General features: G+C 48.5%; 2 protein-coding genes across 3 annotated transcripts; one reads left to right on the top strand and one right to left on the bottom strand.

The window, feature by feature from the left end:
• Nucleotides 1-579: 579 nt before the first annotated feature.
• tymp (thymidine phosphorylase) lies at nt 580-9,231 on the bottom strand. Of its 2 annotated transcripts, none has more exons than XM_018730443.1 (10): nt 9,159-9,231; nt 8,578-8,709; nt 6,857-7,059; nt 5,894-5,992; nt 5,674-5,803; nt 4,530-4,648; nt 4,284-4,446; nt 2,624-2,851; nt 1,419-1,559; nt 580-1,288 (listed from the first exon to the last, which is right to left on the bottom strand). In XM_018730443.1, exons 2-10 carry the CDS (start codon nt 8,702-8,704, stop codon nt 1,137-1,139), a joined length of 1,362 nt encoding a protein of 453 aa, XP_018585959.1. In that variant the 5' UTR covers nt 8,705-8,709; nt 9,159-9,231; the 3' UTR covers nt 580-1,136. The 2 variants fall into 2 exon arrangements, with proteins under 2 accessions (XP_018585959.1, XP_018585960.1); XM_018730444.1 differs by having other exon boundaries at nt 8,578-8,679.
• A 1,314-nt stretch (nt 9,232-10,545) lies between these two features.
• LOC108921140 (outer dense fiber protein 3-B-like) lies at nt 10,546-12,552 on the top strand. Its single transcript, XM_018730454.2, has 6 exons — nt 10,546-10,657; nt 10,900-11,103; nt 11,206-11,307; nt 11,457-11,578; nt 11,832-11,972; nt 12,330-12,552. The coding sequence occupies exons 1-6, from the start codon at nt 10,546-10,548 to the stop codon at nt 12,417-12,419; spliced, it is 771 nt and encodes a 256-aa protein (XP_018585970.1). The 3' UTR covers nt 12,420-12,552.
• Nucleotides 12,553-18,547: the final 5,995 nt, after the last annotated feature.

Below are 18,547 nucleotides of genomic sequence, written 5' to 3'. Positions count from 1 at the left end.
ATAGAGCAGTTTTAGATAATTCCCCATCTTACCCTCCATGGATAATACTTCACAGGTGCACATATTTGTCTGTTGGGGAGTTCAAGACCTGGGAAACCTTTTGTTTGCCAAATGACTCTGAGAACTGAAGGTAAACAACATGCAGCTCCAGTCCACAGACTCACGGCAGGTGCGGACACAGCATGTGGATGGCAGGCCGTCAAACATTCCCAAGTACAATTACACACAGTGCTTGGAAACGCATGGCTGAAATAATGACAAGTGTGGCGTTGGAAACACAATTTTTCAACGGAATCTTCTTTATTTCCAGAGTTTTCCAAATGATGAATGTACTATATTTTCAAAAATATATTTAATATACTTTACACATTTATTATGGATATTTCTAAAAATGAGTAACATTCAAGCAGCTCCTTTGCCACCAGGGTTTAACTGCAGGACTTCGCAAATTAATAGTGGAACAGTCAACTGTGCTATTAAAAAGGCTTTAAAATTCCTTTTCCAACCACACACACACACACACACACACACACACACACACACACACACACACCACATTGGTGGTGGTAATAATAATAATAATAATAATACAATTTTCAACTTTAACTTATTGCTAAAAGTAGGCATGTCCTTTATAATGGTTTCATTGGTCAGCGAGCTTTTACTAATACTCTTCCATCTTTATAATGTGGTATGAGCAGTATATAAAATACAGTATAATTAAATGTACACGCAGGCAATCTGCACAGTGCTGCCTCTTTCACCTGTTTATATCCAGTCAAATGATCTATATTGAATGTGATAAAAATGTTAAAAATTAATTGATGAATTCTCAATGTTGAGTACAATGCCCAACAGCTTGGAGAACCATGTTTATTTGCCTACTAACAAATACAGTACTTTAAGTATATATTAACGGGTCACAACTGTAACCACACACATTTTCAGTAAATATAATTTGTGAATATATTACATCTCAGTCATAGTGTAGTTTTAGTGTGTAGTTTAGAATTCACACTTTGCTAAGCAGACTGCAGCCGTTACCAGGCAATGTGTGTGGCTCTGCAAGAGTGGCGCACAGATGTGAACTGCGGAGAGCTGCAAGAACACACTGGGCCAAGAGCTGCACCTTTACTTTAGTCGCTCAGCTCTGGGGGGATGAATTCAAACACCAGAGGTGTCTCCTGGAAATCATCAGGAGCCCCAATGACCAGTGCCCCCTGCAGAGAGGTTCGGTGTTCCATGGTGAAGGTGGCTGCGTCACAGTGGATTCTGACCCAGGGGTCACCTAAGGAAGAGGGATGTTGGGACGGTGGAGAAACCACTTGGTGCCATCATTACCATGGCATTACGGAAAATGGCAGTAGCTTCAGTTTCTTAGAGTGGTTTTATTCTCAGGAGACTCGGGTGGATCTCACCTTTCTTCACCTGCTGGCCCAAGCTGACCAATAATTCTGCTCCCACAAGGTGATTGATGGGGTCTCCAGCCTTGGTACGTCCCGCCCCTAACTTGTGCAGAACCTCAGCGAGGACCATGCCGTTGAACTCCAAAACCGTGCCTGTGGCGACAGCCCGAGTGGAGGTAAGATACTCTAGTGAGAACACACCTGACTGATCTCACCTGGTTAATCTGTGTGTTACTGTATCGTCCTGCACATGACAAGATAAACTGTTACTGTCAAAATGACGAGACATTAAAGATCAGTCACAGCTGGGTATTTCCACTTGGTCCTTGCAGTTATAACAGCGGTGCGGCATCTAGCAGAGTGCAGAGGATGTAGGAGGGACACAGAGTGAGGAACATGGTAGCAATCTCTCTTCACCCTCTTGCTGAACAACCAACAGTGACGTATAACTAAGAATGTTCTTTCCTCTTCTTACACTATTCACACACTCCCGTTTACTCAGACTTGTAATCAGTACTAACCCATCGATCCCCAGCTCTAACCCATCCATCCTTAACCGTAACCCTAATCCTAAACCATCCATCCTGAACCCTAACCCATCCATCCTTAACCCTAATCCATCCATCTCTAACCCTAACCAATCCATCCTTAACTCTAACCCTTCCATCCTAAACCCTAACCCAAACTCATCCACCCCTACCCCTAACCCATCCATCCTTAACCCATCCTTTCCTCACCCTTCCTCTCTTCCCTTCCTTGTAGAACATACCCTGGAAGATGAGGGTGCAATGCAAAGCTAGGAGCACCCTGGAGGGGACACCGCTCCACCACAGGGTATCCTTTCATCATATTTACATTTCATCAGTTACCTGTTGCTTTCCTCCAAAGTGACTTACAATCTTAAGCTACCTACAGTTATCTACCTATTTATACACCTGGGTAATTTTACCAGAGCACTTTAGAGGAAGTACCTTTCTCAAGGGTACTAGAGCAGGGAAGGGACTCAAACCCAGGTCCTTAGAGTCCCATAATGGTGGCCGTAACCGCTATGCCACCTACTGTCTCTGACAACTGTAATTGTTTTCAGCAGAAAAAGGTGAAATTTTATTTTAGACCTGTTATCCTTCTAGGATGAGGCACTGTAATGCAGTCAGCCAGTAGAGAGGAGCATCTCCACCAGCTGGACTATTGAATGGGAGCGCAGGGAGGTTAAATACCGTCTTCCTCCACACGTAGCTCGGCTCTGCAGTCGGCGAGCCCCAAGAGCCTGAAGTAGTCAGCATGGGCAGAGCACAGGGCCCCGGCCACCTCTGGGGACACTCCCTGAGCCTGCAGCATGGCCTCGAACCTCCGCAGCGCCGCTCCACTCTCTAGGGCGCCGGCGATCTCCTGCTTCCCCTGCACCAGTGTGTCCACCTTGCCGCACATCTTCAGCAGGCAAGCGCCTGTGGGGGACACACTAGTCTCTTACCTTGTTTACCTCCACTCGCGTATTTCCCACACCTTCCTGCTCGGAGGATCAATACGCACGTTCACCGCACAGGTCGTGTCCTTCACCTGACAAACCTGTCGCACGGCATCACTGGTAAACTGCCGCTATACTGCGGCACCGTCAGTGACGGCTAATGCCAATGGACAGTGCACTTTTACCCGTGTGCGATTTTCGTATCATGTTCACTTAGGCTTAGGGTCAGTCTCTCTCTCAGAAGAACGTTGGTGTTAAAACTCACGTTTACTGAATCTGGGAAATGAACCAATAACTCACTGTTTTCATAGCTCACAGGGGTGAGACGAATACACACACACACACACACACACACACACACACACATTTTCAGAACCGCTTGTCCCATAGGGGGGTCACGGGGAACCGGAGCCTACCCGGCAACACAGGGCGTAAGGCCGGAGGGGGAGGGGACACACCCAGGACGGGACGCCAGTCCGCCGCAAGGCACCCCAAGCAGGATTCGAACCCCAGACCCACTGGAAAGCAGGACTGTGGTCCAACCCACTGCGCCACCGCACCCCCCTTGGTGAGACGAATAAATATCAATATTTATTAACAGACATTTATATTTTATTGATCAGGATCACACTTTTCTCTGAAGTGACTTACAGTGATTTACCCATTTACTGTATACAGCTGGGTAATCTTTACTGCATGACCTTCTTGCAGGTACCTTGCTCAGGGGTACCACAGCAGGTGGTGGGATTTACACCTACAACTTCTGGGTCCAAAGGCTTTAGCCACTTCAGCACCCACTGCCCTTAGACCCCTGCTAACCTAAAACACACAATACAAGGTGTACCTCACTGTGAAGGAGGTCAGGCTTTGCGTTCTTCTAAAAAATATTTAGATATTATTTAATAAATACGTACACGTATGTTCTGTCATTTAATGTATTGTACAGCGTACCGTGTCTGACCTGCGACACATGATGTTGTGGATGAAGGTAAGAAATGACTACACTTCATGTTCGAGCCTCACGGCGTGTCCACTCCTCCGTCATATCTTTACACACAGTGGCTGCTGCAGCTGGGGCCAATGGTGCAGGAAGTAGGCATGGTCACTCACATACTTGCATGCCACTCACATTTTAGGCTTTTTTCAAATTAATTTTAATGTGTATTGTACTGCTTCCATAAGTTTATTCTAAAATGACAACGTCGCTATTTCCCAACCGCGGTACCAGTCATTGGAGCTCACAGGACAGGGTGTGTAAAGCCAACTGAGCGGAGAGTGGACGGGATCTGTTACCTTCAGGATCTCGATCCCTAACCCCGACGGCGAGCGGGCAGCGACTGTGTGTGCGTAGAGCTGTGAGCGTCTCTCCTCTAATGGCAGGACCCTGGACCTCAGACCCTGGACCTCCTCACCCAGACACACGACGAGCTCCTGCAGGTCACGGGGCCCCCGGCCCTTCAGGAACTCCAGGGCTTCCATCACCTCGAGGGAGTGTCCCACACAGCGGCCGATGGGACTGTCCATCCTGCTGAGCACGGCACCTGTGCAGATACCCAGGCTGCTGCCGGTTTCCACCTGCGGGGGGCGGAGTCAGTGAGGGCACGCCGGAGACACGGTGAGAGGGCGGCGGCAGCTTTGGAGGGCAACGTCGGCTTTACCAGCGAGTGGGCCAGAACCCTGGCGCTCTCGGTGTCCTTGTACAAAGCCGCCTTCCCGAATTTCACATCCAGGACGAGCGCCGACAGGCTCTCGGCGCCTTTCTTGGAGATGATGGAACCTATGACACGTCAACACGACACTGCACATCCATAGTGGCCGCGATACGTACCGCGGTGCCACACACAATACAACATTGTTTCCTAGCAGCTCAGCCTGGGATTTACACTGTCGAGAGCAGCTAGATGCCCGTTTCACTCTTTTTGCAGCTTTCTCACACTAAATTTCAAGCCAAATCAGGCTTTTTGTCTGCTCTTGATAACTCGTGATGTGGCCCATGAATCCTTATTACCCTGGTAAGGGTTTGTTAGAGTACATTTCACTGGAGATTGGAGGTCCAAATCAGGCCTGACTGCATTGCTCTATGCACCTGGTTCACGAGTGACATCGTGTGAGAGGTAGGGGATGCTTTTTATTCAAAAATGGCTAAACAAAACACACAGGCTGAAACCGCTTGTCCCGAGCGGGGTTGCACCAAACCGGAGCCTAACCCGGCAACACAGGGCGTAAGGCGGGGAGACACACCCAGGACGGGACGCCAGTCCATCACAAGGCACCCCAAGTAGGACTCGAACCCCAGACCAGCCAGAGAGCAGGACCTGGTCAAACCCACTGTGCCACCGTGCCCTCCCTCCAAAACAAAACAAAACAAAACAAAACAAAACATAACATACTCTCTAGCCCTACAGTGTGGTCTCACCCATCCTCCTGCTGTCCCTATGAATAGCATCAGCACATGTGACAATCCTGGAGGTGGGTGTGGCCACACCCCTGCATGCCATGCCCCCGCAACTAGGTTAATTAAAGTAAGCGGGTAATTACTCTTTCACACCCATGTTACACATTTTACTATCTTCCACGGCACGGAAATGACACGGGAACGACACCGGCGTCACCGCTTCTCCAGTCACGTACAACCAAGACTGACTGAACGATCTCATCACATTTAACGTCAACAGTCTCGCAGCACTGTGTGCTAGTTGAAGGTTCAACAGTAGGACTGTTGAGTACTCAGACCTGCAGACTTGGGGTTCCACACCTCTCCACTTCATGAGAAGGAAAGCCAAATCACCCGCCCACCCCCACCTGTGATGAGGGGCACGCTGTCCACGGTGGACGTGGCGTCTCTCAGGGCGTACAGGACTTTATCGGCGGGCACCAGGCTCTCAGTCTGACCCACAATGCAACAGCCAACATCCTGCAGAATGCGCTTCACCTGCACATAGGACGACACGCTGACAGGTGAACGACTGCGTTACACACTCGCACGGTGTGTCGCCGCTGTTGACGCAGCATTGCCGCTTACCTGTTGAGGAGATTGATGGACGCTGAACCCCGGAATGGACTCCATTTTGTCCAGGGTTCCCCCTGTGTGGGCCAGGCCCCTCCCACTAATCATGGGGACCTGGCGGAAGGCACACAGTAATAAGCTCAGTGCTTCCATGACTGAGCAGCACTTGTTCCGAAAGGCAAACACTTTTTGGACAGTTTGCACAGCTGAGCAGGAGCCCAACTTTGGCAGAAGTGGAATAAATTTTGAGGATGAGCAAAAATGTTAAAATCTTACCACGAAAGGTATATCTTTGGTCAGCATGTAATTTTGGGGCAGCACAGTGGCGCAGCGGGTGGCACCTTCACTTGAATCTAACATGCAGTTCAAGCGAATTGGAGATGCTGCCTGGTGTGTGCGCACGTGTGTGCGTGTACGTGTATGTGTATGTGTGTGTGTTTGTGTGGCTGCACTGCGATGGACTGGCATCCCGTCCAAGGGTTACCCTCTCATCCTTGTGCAAAGTGACTCTGGGATAGGCTCTGGACCACTGTGACCCTGACCAGGACAAGCGGAGTTAATGAAACCAAGTGAGAAATGCAAATTGTCCACCGTTGAAAAAGTACTGTTTTTTTTTTTTAAATCACGGTGAAGACGTGACGAGGAGGAGGGAGAAAGACAGCGAAGACTTTGTGACTAAGGTGACAAAGGCGAGTAAACGCAGTAAAGCAACAGTCATCTGTTTCCTGAAAATTGTGTGTGTGAGTAACCTACGCGCAGTAAGAAAGTATGAAAATATGAACAAAATTAATTTTGGTCCCAGTTACAGTATGTCCCTAAGAGCAGGAGCCAGTGCCTCATATTGAAACTGTTCCCAACGGCCCCTCTGTCCACAAGTCTGTCCCCATTGTCCATACCCCCTCTGCACAAGGTTGAGATCCTTAAACAAAATTACCGTGGTTCAGCCGTCGCTGTGCCCGTACTGTGTTCTACACTCACCTTGCAGCCGCAGGCGGCCAGTGCCGGCGCCAGGGGAAGGCTGACCTTGTCCCCAACCCCCCCGGTGGAGTGCTTGTCCACCACCAGGTCCGTCCACTCCTCCGGCCAGTCCAAGATCTCCCCAGAGAACATCATCTCTCGGGTCAGAATGCTCGTCTCCTCGGCCACCATGCCCTTGAGCCACATGGCCATCAGCATAGCCCCTGTTGTCAGACAGAGCGACTCACCCTCTCAGCGGGGCAGAGAGAGGGTCGCTGGGAAAAATTCACCACTGGTGAGATTTTCATGATAAGGGAGGGTACGGAACAGTTTTTACCACCTTCTTCTTTGCACTGCAAAATGGGATAGTATGCAAACCCTGAAGAGGCTGAGCCGGATTCAAACCTATGTCTGAATGTGCGGCTCAGGCACTGTGGGCACCACCGTTGACCCTGTGCCACCAGTTTCTGTACGTGGCATGTTTGTAAGGAGCTTTAAAGATAAATTGTACATCGGTACTGTCCAACGTGTGGTCCATCTATACTGCAAAATTGCTATACAGCATACCATACCTGGGAGAAATACTGTAAATTCTGTAAAAAATATGACAATACACTTATAGAAGGACACTGTGTGTTCAAAAGTGTCTAAATAAAATAGGTAAAAATAATTTTTCAGTGTGGACATTTGAGACTCAGTGTGTCCATTTCTGAGATTTTACATGTGCGGCCCCTGGGACCTGTTCGCCATTAGGATTGTGGCCCTCGGCCAAAACAGGGTGGACGCTTTGTCCCACATCTTGTGTCACTTAATGTCATTAAGCTGGGTTAAAAAAAATGACAAAAACGTCTCTAAATGGTCTGTTTGCGTGAAAACAGTGTAAATATGGAACCAAAACCTTTCCAACGCAGCGAGTCCCCGACTTACGAACTTTTGAGAAACAAACTTTTCGCTGATACAAACTATTTTTTCGTACCAATCGGAATGCCCCGTCAAACATTGATCGGAACTGCCAATAGACAGTGTTCACAAATACCAAGGGCTGCGTTGTGTTTTCCACCACCCTGGTAGCAAGACAGAGGGACAGAGAGCGAGAGACACAGAGAGGCACAGACAGAGACAAAGACAGAAAGAGACAGAGAGAAAAAGACAGACACAGAGAGAAAGGCAGACAGAGACACATAAATACAAAGACAGGGAGAAAGAGAAAGACAAAGAAACAGAGACAAGACAAAGAGAGAAAGAGACACAGCTCGTTAGATCATTTATTATTGCTGTTAAGAAAGTATCAATTTCTTCAACTTCAGTTAATAAATCAGTGTAGGTATTTGTTGCTTCTTTCCATGATAAGTTACAGAATACTGATCATAAATTGTTCATCAGCCCTTCGGCACTACACACAGTATACTACTTGTCACGGCAGTAAAACACAGTAAACTGAGGGCGAACGTGCAGATAGAGAGACACGACTCTCCATCTTCAGTCCCTTCGTCCAAATGGCCGTTTTCCCGGCGCTCATCACACCTGCAGCGACCACACGGACCAGAACGGACCAGAACGGAACAGACCCGACCAGATCGGAAGGGCGGAGTTATCGAGGAGCCCCGCCCACCACGCCTTTCGAGCAACAGAGCGCCTGCGGCGCGCGCTTCGGTTCGTAAGTCGAGGAGCCGGTGCGGCAGTGTCTCGGCTCTCGTGGACGGAGCGGCGGGGACGGAGGGGATACGGTTCCGGACTCGAACCCGTCTGGCTCTCCTGGATGCTCCTGTCCCTCACGGCTCCCACAAAGGCTCGGAGATCCTGGGCCGTGAGCCGCTCGCCGTCCCTCTTCCGGCGGATCATTTCTGGGAAGGAAACCCTGCGGGACATGTCAGCTGGACACACGAGGACAGACAGAGGACACGCGCCACGTACAGTTACGGACCTTTGTGTCTTTTAGAGCAGTTATAGCACATCAGATCTGCTAGGAGAGCTGCGCTTAGAAACAGTATGTCATGATTAGAACAGCACGGGGGGGGTGTGTCCTCAAACTGTCCAATCCAAGCAAATCTGATGTGTCTCAGCAATATTTGTATCGAATTGCACTGCTAATATTTTGTCCCCTCGATAGGTGACGAGTTTTTGCGTTGCTGGTTTCTAGATTTGTACTCAAAGAGCAGGTGCCCATATCCTACTGTCCAACCCATGATACCCAGTATCCATACACCGTCTTCTTACCCTACTCTGTCCATACACCTTGTCCATACCGTACTGTCCACACTCTAGTCTCTAGTGTCCATACCCTAGTCTTCATATCCTTCTGTCCGCACTCTAGTGTACATACCTGTGCGGTCTAGGAGAAGCGCGCACACGTGTCTCCGCGCGCTGACCGATCGGATCGGGAACGAGCCGCGGCGCCTCTGTACCGCCGGTCTGGGCTTGACAGCTGCGCTCCAATGGCAGTTCGCTCTTCGAGGGAGGGGCCCCTACACAGTCAATTATTAACGCCCGGCTTAACTGGAGGGCGCACGTGCGAGTCCTCCAGTGCTCGAGTACAGTGTCCCTCACACTATGTCCCCCCTCCGTACCTGACGAGTCCTACAGCCCCGTATTAATGTGGTCGTAGAGAAATACACACGCACTCGCGGTCGTCCGCTCAACGGTCTAACGGAATGTAACGAGCGGTCACGTGACGGACCACTGACATTAACAGAGTAATTCAGCAGCGCGGGCGACACGCGCGGATTGGAGCTTCTCGAAAGGTTGAGCTGCAACGCCCCCTGTCGAGCTCTCGAGGCCCCTGAGCTCTAGCTTCAAAGTCTCCTTCTGTACATGACGATCAAACGTCACACGTCAGGTGTCAATCGCTCGCTCAAAACCACGTGCCAATCAAAGATGTCAACATGGCAACGTCGCCATGGTAACGTTCAACCGTATAAAGCCGTAAGGTGAGCGAGTCGCTTCATCTGCCACTGTCTCAAGGGTTGAGATCCGAGGAGGACTCGCGCTGCTCTATAGGTATTCATGCGCTGTCAAAAACTGAGGAGGATGAGGCGAAAGAATAAGCGCGCGCACACGCACACATTCCATATACGTACATAATTGAGCAGGACAGTATCACGATTGCCACAACCATAGAGAAAGCTGGTTAAATATAATGTAACAGAAGTTGTGCTAAAGAGACAATCCATCATTCATTAATATACTAGTATACATAATGTCAGGTGTGTGTATTAAGCAACTCACAATAATTTACCAATTTATGCAGCAGGGTATTACTGGAACAATTGAGAGTAAGTACTTTGAGCAAAGGTACTACTGCAGGAGTGGGACTCGAACCAGGGACCTCCAGATTGCGAGAGAACGGCTCTAATCATCACTAGGCTAAGTGCTGCACCTGCAGAATCTCCTTCGTAACTATAACTGTAGCAATAAGCAAAGCTGAAATCTTAGATATTAGTTACATTTCAGGACCCTCAACTGTACAAGTTTTAGCCTTGCTGATATTATTACCAGAATAATATATTGTTGTAAAATATATTAATATCCCTTTCCCAATTAGCTGTGTGCAAAAACGTAGTGTGGTATTTCTGATCTTCTCAGTGGCTGTAAATGAGATCAGTGCTAAAACCTCCTGTCTCAAGTGATGCTTCACTTTAATAAGATTTAGATCATAATTTGAAGTTATATAAGTGTGTTACCTCTCAATTGTCAGGATTTTCAGGTTGAACATGGCAGACACAGAGGTGTGGGTAGGAACCTGGCGGCCCCACAAGCCGATCGGACCAATAGCTGCAATGTACAAAAGCCCTGGACCTAAATATGAACTCCCAAGAACTTTAGGTAAAGACCTAGAACACAGTTCACAAAGGTGTGAAGGTTTTTCAACACAAGAGGTGTACAACTATGCATATTATGTTTGCATTCGTTTTTTTATGCTATTTCTTCTGATATTTTATCCGAGACGAGCTCGAACCACGATGCAGCCGGAGAGGTTGTTGGAGCAGTTCCGGTAAACCTCTGCTCACCTGGTTCACGCAGGGTCCTTGATGCTAAATGGCGTAAAAACTATCTTGCACAAACAGGGGCTGAACATCACGATCCGAGGATGTTTAAAGCACCGGCCTATAGCTTCGGCAGTCTTCATTGCCCCCTCCCGTCCAGCTGTTCTCCGGGACCCGGCTACCACGTTCCCCCCCACCTCACGAGGTTCGGCTGGGAGAGAACCCCAGCCTATTCACTGCACAGTCGCCCCAAAAGCCCGACTCGCTTCCAGACACCGGCGCCAGGTGAGTGACCTCCTCCCTGCTCCCTCCATCCTCCACAGCACCGGGACATCTCGGTGCCACTCATACCAGAGCTCATCGCTCCTTTCCCCCCTCGGCTCCTAGGTCAGTACTCGCTAGAAAGAGCCGGCAAGTCTCTTTTCCCCTCGGCGCCAGCTTACTCGCTGTCCCCGCGGACCAAATCGCCACCCAAGAACCGGACGCCAGGTAAAAAAAAAAAAACCGCTGATGACAGTGTGCACTGATAACCCATGCGGCATAACACTGTAAACCATGTAGTGTCCAGGGTGAATCATGGGACAGGAAAGCAGCAAACGGGTAAGTAATTTACCACGATTCCTTCATCTCGTGCACAGGACCTGCAGAATACAAGCTGCCCCCTATACTGGGGTCCCACACCGTGACTAAACCCTCTGCCCCCAGCTTCTCGCTCAAAGGGAGGAGCAAGATCGGCAACTTCTACCAGGACCTGACGAAGGTGAACCAAACAGTTCCTCAAGTGCAACTGCTTTGTTTTGCCAAGACGTATTGGAAAAACCCGACAGGGCCCTGCGGTGCAGCACGTGCGTCCTGTTAGACACAATTAAAGCTCCACTGTCAGACTTGGCTTCAGTGGGTGGACAGGAAGAGGAAGTGCTGTGAGTGTGTGTGTGTGTGTGTGTGTGTGTGTGTGTGTGTGTGTGTGTGTGTGTGCGCGCATGAAACATCTTCTCTCTCTTTTTATTCTGCAGACACCAGGACCAGGAGCGTATCAGGCGCCGGACCCGAGCACTTTTAAACGCAAGGCACCTCGCTACAGCATGACCGGGCGCAACTTTAAGCCAGGAGATAAGACCCAGAAACCCGGACCTGCTGCCCACTACCCTGAGAAGGTGTGTGTTTCAATGCAAAGGGTTGTGACTATTCTGCTACTGGAATACACTCCTCTGCGGATCTCAGAATCTGGATCCTTCCTTCTCGGACACTCAGTATTCATGGTATTTATAGCGGTTCTCATACTGTATCCTGCAGGACGCAGTGTGTACGCAGCCTTTCTCGTCAATAGCCTCAGTGCGTTGCGTGCGCACACACACACACACACACACACACACACACACACACACACACACACACACACCTGCCAGCCAGGATAAGTTGTGAGGATCCCTGTAATGAAGGTTAAGGAATGGGCCTCTCGACACTCGCCACTGAACTGTACTGAAGCCAGTTGTTGTGTTTTTGCGCTGCAGGTCACCTTCACGAGACACACAGCACCGAGTTTCAGCTTTGGGGTCCGACACTCGGAGTTCATCACCCCCCTCATTGTCAAAGACATCTGATCCCAGTGCATTCTGTGCTGCCCTGGACTTTCCTGATACTGTTCTCTCGCCATGAAGACTGGAATTAATAGCGCGCTCTAAAGAAGAACGAGTCACAAAGGCCACCGCACTCTTCCAAAGGCTTGGAACAACCCCCCCCCCACGTGGCCTAAAGGAGATTTTTGTATGTTGTGTTGTAACGGACAGGGAAGACGTGAAGATAAAGTTGCGCGGATCCTTTACTTTTATTACGACCAATTAATTTTCAGAAACTTTAATTATGACAAGTCGGTATTACAGTATATTAAATGTTATATCTGTGTCAAGAATATCATGGATGTTGGTGAAGAGTATCATGAGTTTCAGGTCTAAGGGTATTTCAATATTATTTTTGAAATCCATAACAAAAAGGTACTATTTATTTATAGGTAAAGGTTTATTTTATATTAGTTGCTTTTTACTTTTTAAATTGTTTGGAACAATCAGGAACAAATTATTTTTATGAAAGCTAATTAATGCTAAAAATGTATAATTGTATTAAAGCTTGAAAGGGGAAGCCTGTTACAGTTTGTATTTTTGCGTAATGCTTGTGTCATTTCTAAATTATGTAGGATAAAGCAGGATCTTGTGAACTAGCAAGAGGACATGCTGAGATATGTAAATAGGAAAAAACTAAAATAATCTGCTTGCTTCAAAAAAAAAAAAAAAAAAAAACTATCTAGTGTCACATTTTTCTTTCATTTCAAGCTATTAAATGAATTCTGTAGTCATCATTAGGATAAACCATAAAAACTTTAGGATAAGGTGACACTTTACCCTAACCCTAACCGTGGCCCCAACCCCATGGTCAAAGAGGGATTGTTTAAATACTTGTTATTGTGACAATAGGTGTGTTCCAGTGACAGTCCAAGTGAACCATTGTCAAAACATCAAGAAAAACTCAAATGACCATCTTTTTAAAAAAAAAAAAAAAAAAAAAAAAAATGTTGGTGATCTTCATTCATCGACACATTAGTTTCAGCACACTCACACTCTCTCTCTCTCTCACACACACACACACACACACACACACACACACACACACACACGACTAATGCTGTAACTAAGTGCAGAAAAGAGTGACTGGGCTGTTTTTTAACAGTGAAACAGTTACCCAGCACAGTGCATGAACAGTGAGTGAACAGAATGAAAGGCACATTTCACAGACTGCTTCCCAAACAGCTCTTTAAATACTAAGTACACGTAAAACCGTTAGAAAACGAAAATCTAACAGCATCGCGCACAAGACGTCAAAAGGCTGTACAAACCTTGTAAGACTAATTATAAACAAGTTTGCAAACAAATTAGCATATAATAAATGCTGCAGCGTCTACATTGAACTTGGATTTATAAAAAAATAAATAAATCACATTTTTACTGCCTCCTGTCTTTGGTTAATAAGCAGGTGTCTAGAGAAAAGGCAAGGACCGTGGCGTGGTAATAAATACATTAAAACATTGTAAGCCACATTGACCTTTCCACCCGTTACCGGCATTATCATGTGTGAAATTGCTGTCAAAATGTGTTTGCAGGACAAACAGAACAATTTTATGACTTCTGTGACTTTCAGAGGTGAATTCGTTTGGAGAAGCGGTCATGATAATGTGACCTTTTCTCCTTTGCAGTGCGAAATAAGCTGTGACTCGTGTTAATGGAGACCGTACTGTTGTTCTGTCGAACCTGAGTGCGCCACATGCACTGTGACTGTCTGTGGCTCCAGAACCTGCTATAATTCGGCCTTGATTCGTTTGAGACGTGGAGATCGAAACGTTACTGTTTCCTCACGTCCTCTTCTTCGGCAAGAATGAATGGATAATAAATGTCATTTGAAAAAGCCACGTCAGCACGATGTACCTCGTGTGACGTCATCTCCAGTCTTGTGAGGTCAAAAGAAAAGACCGAACGGCTGAACGGAGCGAGCGCGCGCGCACACACCCACTTATATCGCAATAGACGCATTGACGGCTGCCGCTGCTCTTTCATTATATTCTCACAATTTACATGCAGTTTATTGCCAGCGAAAACTAAAATGAAGTGGCCCACAGTGTGTATTACTGTACTTGTACCACGTTCCTCGCCGCATCAGAGAAGACGAGGAGAGACCCTCCTCAACAGGGATCCGCACAACAAGGACCGAACGTCCCCTGTCCCCCCCCCCAGAGCACTTAAGAGCAGATTTAAAGAAGCGTCACGAGCAGAATGACTGGTTTCAATAATAAATTTATTATATGATATAACAAACATATATCTCTTTTAGTGTAAATATATCACAACAACAGGGTCCGAGGGCTTGTCTGTTACACTTCGATAGATTCATGTTCAGTGAGACGTGTTTAGAAAAAGAAAAAAAAAGGAAAGAAAAGAAAAAGAAGAAAAAAAGGAAAAGTTGTGCCTAGACTGCGCCCGTCCAGCCGTAGGCGGCTCGAGTGGGATAGACAGTGTGAGCGTCGCGGTTCGAGGGCGAGGAAGAGGAGGAAGGGGGGGGGAGGCCCGTCGCACACCCGTCCCGCGCGCTCCGTGGACACCGGGTCTCTCTCACACTCACACACACACACAAAAACACACACGAACTGGGCCGGAGCAGGGTGGTGCGCCACACACAAGGTTCGAGCAGTGGCGAGTGGGACTCGAGCTCCGCTCATCCCGGGTGAAAACACACCGCATGTGTCTTATTGCACAGCTCGCTACAGGGTCACGGAAGCCGCGTCGCCAGAAACCGAGTCACAAAACCCTCCGCAACCGCACGCGCTGCGGCTGTAGCCCTTACATCGCACGCGCACATCCTCCCCCCGATCCCCCTTCAGGTGTAGATTCACTTGTGACGGACACGCTTTGAATCCCGGGACGAGTTTTAGCGCGAAACACGCAAGCGAACCCCGCGCCCCGGTCGCGTGCGCATGATTGTCTCACGTGCGCGAGCTGGTGAAAGTGGCAGGTGCCCCCTCCCCCCGCCCGCCTCGCGCACCTTCATACCGAAACACCCCCCCTCGCAAATAAGCAGCAAGAACTAAGTAAGGAGCCCAATTCGAAATTCCGCATCTCGCTTCGTTTTTACTTCGTTTACTTCGCTTCACCTCCTTTCACTACACCTGACCCGCGCGCGGACCTGTTTCCGGTGTCGCGGTCCCCGACGGTTTGTCGCGCGTCACAGTCTCACGCTCGATGCTCACACCAACCGAGGGCTTCGTACTGTAAACATACTGTAAAGACGGGTAAAGGCCGGTGACGTGGACTTGTACGCTTTTGCTCTTGTGCTTTGCTCTGAGAAAACAGCATTGACTGCGCAGGAAAAAGCAGGCATTGGGTGAAATTGTTACATTGATGCTCTCGCGATGGTCTTACGTCCTCGCGCAAGGTAATTATTACCTTAAAAACGAGAAATAAAACCCTTGAGTGTAAAGTCCCGAAATCGCAGACATCTACACAAACCTGAACCAGATGAACTTTCATTTTTTTTGCACAATATAAATATATATTCATAGTTTCCACACAGCATGAGCAAATGTCAAAGAAAGTCCCGTAAAAGAAGCCTAGCAGGCAATGTACGCATAGAGGTAGTGGACAACAACAACAATAATAACAATAATAATGAGAAATGCCACGTGGGACAGTGACACACACTTTGTGGTCACCCAGGGCCTGGAAGGGCTCTGCAGGAACGTGCTCCTGCATTTCAGGGTGAGCTCGTGGTGCTGTGGCCCCCAGCACAGCGCCGTGGTCCATTGAGACACTTGTCACACTCATCTATGGCTCTGCCTCGTAAAGACACAAAGAGTGCACACAGGCTGTGCCACACATCTCCACCTCTCTCATACCTCATCCATAACTTCCAGCACTGATTCCAGGTACGTCATCAACATCTGCTTATTATTCATACTGCTGCCGATACGAGTTTTAGGCCCAGTGCTGAGACTGTGGCGATGATGATGACAATGACTACCTTTTCCGTGCACACTCTCCGCCTGCTGTCCACCCCCAGTGTTGTCTCACAGCCCACACTAATTGTTGGAGTCACAGTACTTCTCACTTCTCTTCCACAGGACTGTGAGAAAGTCCACTGTGACGTTGCCGCGTTTGCTAAACGACGTGCCGTTAACGCGGTATCCGTGTCCTGTTCAGAGCCACATCAATTTATTTTATTAAGTGATATGAACTCATAAAGCTGCTTGAGGGGCAGCTCACTTCAGACATTACAAAGGAATTATTGAGAAGCAATATGCACATCTCGCGTAGCAGTGACATGTGCCGGCCATACGGATTGCCTACAAGGAGTGTAAACATGGTGACCATTATGATAAGGATTTCATTTTTTGTCCACTACCTGTACATAAAATATATACTGTATATATATCATATAGGCCTCATAATACACACACACACTTTCTGAACCGCTTGTCCCATAATGAATAAATATCTAGAGCTTAGCAAATGTGAGCAGTACTCAAGATTTCCAGGAGATGGCACCATAATGCTGCTCGTTCTAACAGCTGTCCTATTATTTTAACAACTACATCTATAGATGAGAAACTTACAGTCAAAAGTCAAATACTTTTTGGCACATTTTTCCCCCCCTTAAAACAGTTACGATCCCATATTCCAGATATTTAAGTTCAGAAAGAGAAAAGAGTCAAAACGGAAGCAGAAAGAAGTGGTGCGGAAAACAAGGCGTTAGGAAAGGTAAGCGGCCACGGGTGTGACGAACGCGTAGCGCAGTTTGCAAGGAGGCGGCTCTTCGACAGAACTACAGAGACGCAGCAGTCGTCGTCCTTCGATGCTTCGCTGCGGTGCTCGTGGCCCACCCGTGTCGTTCAGCAGACACCCTGCTCTGGCGCTGTCGAAAAACCACACGACACTCTGCAGGGTCCCGTAGGACAGGGCCTATTGCTGGGAGCTGGGGCTGCGTCGAGCCCCCACAGGTGAGGGTGGCCAATGGGATGGTTAGGAGTCCCTTGGGGCAAAGCTACATGCAGGTACTATTTTTTTGGGCCTCTGGAGCATACGTGGCAGGGGGATGTGGGAGGAAGATGAGGAGGAGGAACAGGTGGGGGGGAGGCTGCCCTTGCGAGGCAGAGACAGAGACGACGGTGGCGGCAGTTCTTTGCCAGCTGATGATGGATGGCTTTATGTTAGCACCTTGTTTTGTGCAAATCATCCCGGAACTCGTAAGACCTGCAAAGAAATTGCTCTCTGCCCCTTTTCAGCTGGAGATTCACTATGCAGCTGTGTCGAACATTCATGTTTACCATATACTGTGTCTATATACTACTTTTATACATACATCTGTTGTTTTTAAAAATCTGTACGAAATCTATCGTATGTACATGGCTCGGGAATAATACAAAAAGCTTTTTCTTCTGTATTTACACGTGTGAGGAGTGTGTGGAGTAACGAAAGGTGACTTTGTTACGTTTCCTTTAGGTGTCGCGCTGAGAATTTCCCAACGTTCGTCGACGGATAGAAAAAAACGTTCCATTTCTACAACATCCTCCGGCACTGAATATAAAACCCGCAGGTGAGGGAGAGAAGCGGCAGCAGGCAAGTGTAACCCGTCCACACTGAGCGTGAGAGGAACCCCTCGGTAGGGTGTTTGTTCAGTGCCGCTCACCCTCACTAACAGGAGCTCGTCGCCTTTCTCTTTCATTTAGGAGGGAAGGAATAGCAGCACATGGACGTTCGACTTACTCGCTCCCGCATCCCTTTATTGCCATGCCCGTGTCCCACGGTGACCGACGTCGTGCCAGAGAGTTGCTGAGCGCCGGAGGAAACGGGAGAAGGGAACATCTGTTACGTGCATTCCGAGCGAACGCGGCAATGACACACACTCGTGTGTTTTGCTAGAACTCGCCGGTCGCAGGCCTCATGCGCGAACACACCGATCTCGTGGCTCCGAGTGAACAAACACACCAGTTGGTGTTGGCCAAAGCCAGGCTGTGCACATGCGGGGATCTGACCTTGTTTTGTTATGGACGTAGCAGCGCAACTGACCGAAGCCCGGTGAAGTGATCCAAGAAGCAAAGGGACGAGCAGGGGTGGTGCAGGGTGCGAGAGCTGGGGGCTTAGGACCGAGCCAGAAGCCCCAGAAGGAAGCGAGAGTGTCGGGAGCACAGTGG

Source organism: Scleropages formosus, chromosome 5, assembly GCF_900964775.1.
Source record: "Scleropages formosus chromosome 5, fSclFor1.1, whole genome shotgun sequence".
NCBI lineage: Eukaryota > Metazoa > Chordata > Actinopteri > Osteoglossiformes > Osteoglossidae > Scleropages > Scleropages formosus.
This window is presented reverse-complemented; position numbering and strand designations above follow the sequence as displayed.